We start from the raw sequence: 9,856 nt of genomic DNA, 5'->3' as shown, positions 1-9,856 counted from the left end.
ACACACACAAACACACACAAACACACACAAACACACACACAAACCCCACCTCTTTCATTACAGTGTTAGTTTTCGGTTGGTTTAGCTCCCTGAAGTAGCTCACCTCAGGGTCAGGTAAGTGCAAGCACAAAGGTAGTGCAAAGCACTAATCAGAGGGTGGAGGCAGCAGCTGACTTAGATTAATTGGAATTGTCACTGAGCTATAGCCTCAATTTGCAACAGGTAAGAATGCTGATAGTGCAGCAGTTATAGCAAACAGTGTATAAGCCTTCACAGCAACACTAGGTGAAGTGCAAAGTTTAGCAGTTGTTTTTTTTTCCCCCGAAGTACTTCTATAAAACTGGGGCTACAATATTTAACAGATTATTATTTACACAACCAAATGGTTTTATGTGCTGCTTATGAACCAGAAGCAAGTTACATTTTCCTATCACTCCTATTTAAAACATCAAAGTTATTTTCATCAAAATGTAGACAAAAGTCAGCGGTCAAGAACACAGTATGTCAAACATTCCTACCTTGTTACTCATTAACCTGGGTAGCCACATGCAAGACTACAGCTTGAGAAAGATACTACAGGGGTATGGCTGGAGAGAGAGAACAAGAGAAAAAAAGAGAACAAGAGAAAGGAGAGAACATGCATGTGTGCACAAGAGCATGCCTGAGCGAGAGCATTCTTTCAAAACCCCGTTACATTTAATGTAAAATAATACACTGATCAAATAATTGCTCAAGTTCAGGCAGCTGGGGGGGGGGGAAAAAGAAAAAGAGTGAGTTTAGCCAAAGCAGCACAGCAGTTGTGTCACAGCTGCCTTGGGGAGATCTACACCTCTGCTGTTGCCAAAGGGCAGTGTCACCTTCCCCTTCACAGTCATGCTCACATGCCACAGCATAGTGAGCTGGATCTGCTGGCTGATCCAACTGAAAACCAGCTTTGAGAAAAAAAATAAATAATAAAAATGGACTGAACACCTGTTCAAAAGCTGATTCAGCTCCCTGTCTGCCTGCATAAACACTAGCACTAATACAAGGCACCGTCACAGCCACTAACTCTTGTTCTCTCACTTTTAAGAAAAATGCATTCCAAGGAATCCTCTCAAGTCTCAAATCTCTTAACGAACAGCACTAAATTTAACTTGAGACCTCTAGAAAACTGAAATCTTATGTAGTAGCGCATACGCACGGTGCTTTTGACAAGTCATAGCCACAAAGACCTGTATCTACATATATGCAAGACAAACAGTTTGGAATTTAAAGGGCCTTTGTACATTCTAGGTCAATTTTGCAAGTACCTTTTACAGGGATGACAATATTAAGAATTTTATAGAACACTCATGTAATTACTTGGTAGGATGATCTTGTGGTATGATATATTTTGCTCCGCTGCAAATGTGCTTGCAGAATGTTACTACCAGTGAAATTACCAAAGCACACAAAGCAAAAGAGTGTGTTCTTTTCCTTTTCAAAAAAAAAATTGCTTACAAACCAAAATCTCTTCCTTCTAAACACAAGGAAAGTCAGCTGCTTTTTTTTTTTTTTAATTCCAGATTCTCCCATCATACAGTGTAGTTAAAAGTTCAAAAACCTAATCCAAAGAACACATTCAAAGTGAAACTATTTGTATACCATTTCCTGTTAATGCTTGCATTGTTTTATCTTTACTAAGCCCAAACAGACACATCTACTCATCAAGAAATGATCAGTAAGAATTCACCACTGCTTTAGATGCTTTTTGTCCCAACTACTTCACTGAGAAAGCTTACTTTCTGGATCCCTGCCCCTGCTGTTGTGGTTTAGCATGAGTTTAAAAAGCAAAAGTATGTATGTATGTTTGTTTGCTTTCCTCTCCCCCAAATACTTCAGTTGACTAAGGAATGTCTTCCTCTCACCTCTTCTCTCCCCCAAGCAAATATTGTCATATTTCCTCACCATTTTGCACCAAAAAGTTGGAGACTCAAGTCGATACATTTTTCCCCTCTGGGGAATTCAGTTTCCTTAACATGTCTTCTAAATTCCTGAAATAAAAGCCTTCACCACCTGTTCAGAAAAGTTTATTAGATGAGCTCAAGAGCAACAGAGATGCACACTCATAGGTAACTTTCACCTTTTATCTTTGAGTACACTCTTTCTCACTGCCTCTTCAGYTGCAGCTTTGCTGCATGTGTTAATGCTAAGAAAAGATAAGGGAACACTGCCTAACAACCAAAACAGCTAAAGACATGAGTACACAAGGTACTGTTCAAGTGTTCAAGGAAACTGAGAAAGATGCATTCACTTTAATCTTTCAGCTATATTGGCTCTAGAAAATGTTTACTGCAGCAACAAACATTGTAAATTGCAGACATGTCATTTTCAGCTTGATAGTGTAGCAGAATTCATGTCATAAAGAGGGCTCTATCTCTGTAAAGTCTAAAAATTTGTATTTGTGTCCTTTCTCAGGGCACACACTACCTGCACACTGTACCTTTTCCATTGACATGATGAGGCTGGAAAGTTCTCTAAGGTCAATGCTTTGAAAAAAGTTACCATGTCAGGAGACAGATGCTCCAAAACCAGCTATTTCCACTGCCTTTAGGGACTCAAGAGCTCTTGCAGTGTGAGGGAACCAAAACACCTATCTGAAAGAGGCTCAGCTGAAAGAAAACCCTTCAAGGAAAAACTGGACAAAAAGTGAAATTTTCTCCAGGATGGGGGAACCCATCAAAAAAACACCATAACCTTTCCCCCCATTGCAAGAACAAGAGCTTTCAAAAGTTGACCTCAAGCTGACCTGGACAATGCCACACTTCCACTGTGTGAACTAAAGGAATAGTGAAAAATCACTAAAGAAAGAGTCTTTCACACTGTCTTTGCTTTTTAATTCAAAGTCCCCAAATTAAGGGAAATTACACCAAAAAAGGTATCAATACCCATATCCATTTTCAGAAAACTTAACACAGATGGAAAAAGGAAATTTCATCCTCTCACACAAAAAGTGAGCCAGCAAAATAAAAAATTGGCTGTCACTAGAACTGAAAACTCACCACTCCCACAGGAACAAAAATCAACATTGACTTTCTACAGCAATTCCTTTCCTAAAATTCCAAGGGAAGGGACATCAAGAAGGTGACAAAGGGCATAGCTAGAACACAGGAATTCTTCCTCCACCTCTTGCAAGAGAACAAGGACATTTCAGATATATGAACTCTGTCTAATGCGTTAACTTGAACTGCTTTTCACAACGGATTTCCAGAAACGACTCTGAGGTCAAAACTTCTGTCTACAAAGGAAATTAGAAGGAAATTGTAGGAGATAAAACACAGCTTTAGGTTCTGGTAGTCATCCAGCTTTGTTCGTTTTATTCTAATATTTTAAAAAGTAAGATGAAAAAAGTGCCTTCAGGGGCTGCCACATCCATTACTTCAGTCAAGACTGTATACAGCATGCAGTACATTTTCTAATTCACCAGACTCCTTCATTCACCTGACAGATTATCCCCTCCCACAGCATGAATTGCATTTCAGGCTAATTCAGTTCTTATTAGATTTGCAAATTAAATGTTAAAAAAAAGTTGATATATCAAATATTGAAGAGCAAATAAAAGGTTCTGTGATGTAAGCATAATTCTTCAGGAAGCATTTCAGGTTATATGCAGCTATTTTATTAAACACACCTCCTTCAGTATGGGCTATCCAATTTGTTCTTGGTTTATAAAGTACAGATGATCTCCATAGCACCTTTCTGCAGCAAAAAAAGCATGTATCACATGGGCAATAAAGACTCTCCATTTTAAGAAGAATATGCTCCGTGCTGCAAGCCTTGCATAATGAATGGAATGCAGGGCAGTAATGGCAAAAGCACTGCAGGGCATTCTTTCCCACCATTCTCAGTGATGTAATTGTATATACCTCTGGCGGTCACTCATTGCATACATCAAACATGTTTTCAAGAGTGTGCCCAAACCTTGGCTTTTAAATAAAGCCTTTACTGATGATGCTGCAGAGCAAAATAATCTGAAATATATTTATTCTTTTCAGAGTATGTTTGTGTTAAAAATACCTGCGCAGTTATACATCAGGAGTAAGGTAGAGGGACAGCTTAAGTTTCAAATACAGAGAGTTGAACTCACTCTGTAACTAAGTTAACAAAACATTCCTCAATTAACATATTTCTTCACTTTGCTTGTAGACTACAGAATTGCTAAACCCACCTCAACTGATGCAAGCAACCATTCAACGGCTGTCATTTCAAGAGCATATCTTATTTTCTATGACAAATTCACTTCACTCAGTAGCAATTTTAATCACTCTATTCACTAACAGGAATCACAAGATCTAACAATGCTCCCCCAACAGCTTCTTTCCTTAGAAGTGCAACCAAAGAAATCAGTGTTGCCTCTTACCAGGAAAGGAGCAAGAGCTACTAACACATAGCTTACCACAATTRAACAAATTCATATTGTTTTCTTTTCGTATGACGTGTAACAGAAAAAGTAAGACAGGTACACTGTTTTTATAAGATTTGCCTTAGCTATTCACAAACACACCCTTTAAGGAATTCTTTATGCCTCTGTTCACCATTTAACTAACCAGTGCACATAGGAGATCCACAGCCTCTAGAACAAGTTCTTGATGTCCAATCCGTGTGATACCCAAGTCTTCAAGATCCTGGTGGGAAATCTGTAACAGCTGTTCACCATTTATCTTCTCCCGTTCAAATTTATGGACATACTGCTGCAGGCAATCATCCAGGCCTACCAAAGCACAAAAGAGAGAGAGAGAGACAGAGAAGGAATGTAATTGCAATGCATATCTTTTCTTCCCCTTTCCCCCCAATTAAAACAAACAAAAAACTATGCAAGGCACAAATGGCAAGTGCAAACAATATATGTAGTGCCAGATTATGAACGAAATTTGCAGTCAGACTGAAGACTGTAAGTTGCACCACAAGGGCACAGAAATGGAGCATGTAGGTTTTGGGGATCTTTGGGTCACCTAACCCAATGCACGACCCCCTTGCTTCTTGTGGAGCAAGCTAAAAGCAGGGAAAGACATCTCTCCAGTGTCAGCATAGGTAAAGCTAGCAGGGACATAGATGGACTCAGCTATCAGATTAACCCAAACCCTGAGGGCAACCAAACCAATTAAAAAAAAAAAGAGAGAGAGAGAGAGAGAGAGAGAGAGAGAAATATAAAAAGGAAAGAGAGAGAGAGAAATGTAACAGGGAAAGAAAGAACAGAGACCTTGCCCAAAGCCTAGTTAAACAAAACAAGAAAACCCACAGCTCCCATCCACACACATATAAGAGGGCTCAATGATGAGAGGAAAAGGGAACAACAATTAAAGCAATCAAAATGATGTTTGGTTTGGGTCTTGTTACTCCCTTGATTTATGAGGCTCTGTAACTTCCTGAATCAGCCATTCTTTCCCCTTTGCTAAGKGTTAAAGACATACGTCAATAACAAATCTAATTTACTTTTGCTTTTACAAAGTATTTTTAAAACCTTTTAGAGCATTGCATTTGTCACATCAATATCCTTGCTTTATATTGCAATTATATGATCCTGTTTTCTACAGTATTTCTCCCACTTTGTTACTGCACACAAGGTCCTTAGGAGCAGAGGAAATGAGTAAAAGACAAGAAAATAGGATTAACACACCAAGTCTAGTTAGATGAATGAAATAAAATGAAGGAGAGAAATGCTTTCTCTAATCAGTTTAAGCAACAATCTAGGTGAAAACATTTGGATGGATGTGTTATTTTAAACATGATGGGATGGTTTTAATGCCCTATTCCACTTCAACATAGCATATAAATAAAACATTAGCCAGAGCAAAAGAAACACCCAAATTAGGTCAGTTTTATACAAATACATCAAGTTCATTGATAATAGCTGACACAAGCAAAAATTCAGATTACATATTTGACATCTACTTTGTAGCAGCCACAACAACTATATTGTTTGACCAGTTTAATAAAATCGAACCCATAACTGCATAAAGGATGTTTACCCCACTACATTTGCTAAAAAGGAAGCCATCAAGATGAACAGGATGTTGAATGCTACAGATGAGAAACACTAATCACATCCTGAACTAAAAGGAAAGGAGAAACAGAAGACAAGCACCCAGTACAACTTATCAAGCTGCTGTAGGAGCCTGAAAAACAAACACTCTCAGCACAGGCAACAGCCAAGCAAACATTCAAGACAAATTAAAAGCGGAGTTTTGAGAGTCACATGAAACATATTCATTTCATAACAGCAGCACATAAAGTCACTACTGCCTGTAGTGTCTAGCCATAGGAAATCTATAGATTAGGAACTCCCAAAGACACAGGCTAACTTTAATACATATCACCTGCCTTTATAACATTAACTAAAAAATTAATAAGGACAGACACCCTGGCACTTAGTCAACCCTTTACATGACGCGTGCAAGCTTCATTGTTGCAATACATCAAAATCCAGCTGAACAAGCTTGACTCCACATGCAGAGCTACTGATGTACACAACTTGATATTTAAGCATAATTATGTATGTGAAAACCCACATATAAGACCAGCACAGTCTCCCAGGGCTACAGTAATTCAGGGTGCACTCTTTCCTTCCCATCTGTCTTGGCGAGTCCTCACAAATTTTGAAAATTGAACCCAGTGTTCTCTTTCCCACAGGCACCAAATTCTCCCTTAGGTGATACAAACTCTTTTCCCAGGAAAAATAACAAGAGATCTGGCCTTCATTGTTTAACAATTTATTTTTTCAAAACAAATTCTCAACTGAGGCTGACACACAGTGCACATATTTGGCATTCCCAATTTTTAATGCTGTCTTGCAGACCACTGTTTCCCATCATTTGCCATTGTAAGCCCATAGTTTCCATTACAAATTGCACAAACACCTAAAATAAAACACTATTTAGCATGCTATAAAGTTCTCATTTGATAAGTTTCTTAGAAAATTAGTGTTGCTTTTGCCTTCTATCCATTATGTTTGTTGACCCAACTCTCTAGACTTTTATTCTGCGTTAAAACACGAGACTCTTCAATGTATACATCCTCCCAATTAATATAACTGTGGCTTTCAGTTTACTTATGCTTTTTTATTCATGCTTGTCTGTTCTCAAGTATCTATTATAATTAAACAGCTACATCTAAAATGCATTTTTCACAGGAGTCCTTAAAAACAGTACTTCTGTGATCACCCCATAAGACTGTATTTTGTAAAGTAAAACATTACAAAAATCACACAAATGTTTATTCAAAATAGTCAATACAGAGGCACAGCTATTCAGACAGAAACTTATTTAGGATTAAGTGACCAAAGCCATTAAAAAACAGGGAGTGAAGATGGAGAAAACCCACACACTTATGGCAAGCATTCACTAATGGCTTAAGATGAGTTTACTTAACACTAGTTTTGTTATTATTTTTACTAAGAAACATATGGAAAATCTTAAACATTTTAATTCAGATTGCAACAGATTTATAGGCTATTGTTTAATTTTTCATCATATGAATGAAATGTTTAAGCATCGTATGCAAGCCAAAAAATCGTATTTCCCCCAAGGGGAAAAAGGAGAAGCGAGGAAAAGAGGACTCATAAATCAGTTCAACAACAACAAAAAAAACCCTGAATAGTATTTAAGTAATGTTTAAAAATCAGCCTTCAAATACCATTGGCAATCTATATATATTGCTCATTTTTTTACTTCTTCCAAACATCTTGATTCTTTCAAGGTATTTTATTTGTGAACTTCACAGTCTCCTGTAGACTTGGTATTGCCCATCAGCAAAGTCTGGATATTTTTGAGAAACCTAGAGGAATTAAAAACTATATAAAGCAGTCTACATTAGTGAGAAAGACTTTCCCACATGCCAGGTCATTTTCAACACAGTTCACAACAGGACAGTGGCATCCAAAGGCTACACAGGATGCATCTATCTTCTAATAAGAAAAGAACTTAATACTTGCTCAGAGGTTAAACAGATAGGCAAACTAAAAGCCTGCTGGAAGTCAGACTACTTTGTGATTTATTCTGTAATAGTCTAGGCCAAATTCTGAATTGTGTTATCAATGATGCGGCTGAGAAATAAATACAGTATGTTCACTAGTGTAAATTCAGACTTATATCAACATAAATTAGAAAATTATTAGCAGATTCAAGCAAGAAAACAGTTTTTTATTATTTCTGGAGAAAAAAATGCAATTAAGGCACTGACATTGGAAAAGACACCTATACTCATCTCTTTACCCTCTCAAGAGTTCTCTTGAAGTCTAAATTAACCTTTTTTTTATATCCAAAGTGTGTTTTAAAAGCATTTATAATGTCTCAATTGCATGTGAGAAATCTTTGTGTTGTACTTAGCACATACAAGAAAGCCAGGCATGAAAGATAACTATGTAAGTAGGAACGATGTTATTAGAATATATGGAGGAAGATGAAAATAGAAATACCAGTTGCAATATGCTACCCAAGTTTTACAACAATAGGCACAATGATTCTGCTGCCCCCCCCCCCACAAAACAAACAAACAAACAAAAAACCCCAAACCACTAATCTGGTTAGTGTTATTTGTATCATGAAAACCTTTTGAGGAACAGCAGTGTAATTTGTACAAAATTCCCTCCCCAGTTTTGGCAGGTGTAGAGATGTGCAATAGATCCTAAGAACTGTCTAGACTTCTCTGTCTAAAATAACCTTCCATCACCACACAAAGCATCCTAGAGGATATTCAATACCTTGTATTCATGCAAAAACATTAGGACAATGCCTACACTTACAGATTTCACACCGATACTAATCTTGGTCTGTTTTTAAGATTAAGGAAGTTATGTTAAATAAGAATTGAGGGGGTGAGGGGAAAAAAAAAACAACTTCAGGGGGAAATGGGGGGGGGGGGCCTTGGGTCCTAGCAATAACTATCAGTTTACTATTCAGAGAGAATTAAAACATTTCTACTGCTGATAAAATTCAGCCATTCAGCACTGAGTAATTGCATTCTTTTTGACCAATTTCTGTGCTGAACCATTATCAGCTAAGTTATCTACAGTGAAGCAATAAATCCAGTTAGCCAATGTATTAGGTCCCAAATCAGCTGACTCACCTTTTTCATTTTCCTCCCTCTGGTCCCACTCTTCCTTACTCTCTTCCCTGGTCCTGATCACACAGTCCAACACCCCACCTTTTTTGGGGGGAGGGGGAAGGAGGGGGACGTTGACTGGGAAAAGAGCTGGGGAAGAGAGGGGGAGTGAAAGGTAGAAGGTGACTGGGGTCATTTCTGCTAGTTCAGCAACTTGAATAGACTTTCAGCATTGCTCGTAAAATACCCAAGTTGGTACTAGGACACTGGAGGAGCACAAGCCATGTGAACCGAGGAAGGACTCAAAGTAAAAGACCTTCCCCTTTGTATAACACCAAGCTGATGGATCATGACACCTCACCTCAAGGAATTACAGCCTCATCATTATAAACATGTACTCAATCTCTTCTCTGTTGGGTGACTAAATCTAAGAGCAGCTGATGTCCCCAGAGAGCACTAGGGTGCAGCTATTTCCCTGAGCCAGTCAAGGAGATACATAGGACCATGGATAGCAGCCTAGATTGGGCTCCCGAAATCCCTTCTTTTGTCTTATCACTTTAAAACACCCCAAGCATTGTAACATGGCAAGTACCCAACCTTCACAGCCAAGAAAGTCACTCATTCTGACCCCCACTTCAAAATCCACTCAGTTGCCACCTTTAGTCTTGAAAGGCAGTCCTTGCACACACCTGCTTCAACCCACTCTCCCCAGCTTTGAAAGGTCATCAAATCTTTGACATATTCCACGGTTTAATAGCACCATTATACTATCATTTATATTTCACATCATTTTTAT

General features: G+C 38.2%; 1 protein-coding gene across 1 annotated transcript in view; it reads right to left on the bottom strand.

The window, feature by feature from the left end:
* CNKSR3 (CNKSR family member 3) overlaps nt 1-9,256 on the bottom strand; it is a 32,342-nt gene extending 23,086 nt beyond the window's left edge. Inside the window, exons 1-2 of the mRNA XM_026086130.1 lie at nt 9,085-9,256; nt 4,569-4,732 (exon numbers count right to left, since the gene is read on the bottom strand). Coding sequence (XP_025941915.1) covers nt 4,569-4,732; nt 9,085-9,256 — 336 coding nt within the window. The remainder of the gene's footprint in view (nt 1-4,568; nt 4,733-9,084) is intronic.
* Between the last annotated feature and the right edge of the window lie 600 nt (nt 9,257-9,856).

The sequence above is a fragment of the Apteryx rowi genome, unplaced genomic scaffold, assembly GCF_003343035.1.
Source record: "Apteryx rowi isolate R43461 unplaced genomic scaffold, aptRow1 scaffold_683, whole genome shotgun sequence".
Classification (NCBI taxonomy): Eukaryota; Metazoa; Chordata; class Aves; order Apterygiformes; family Apterygidae; genus Apteryx; species Apteryx rowi.
This window is presented reverse-complemented; position numbering and strand designations above follow the sequence as displayed.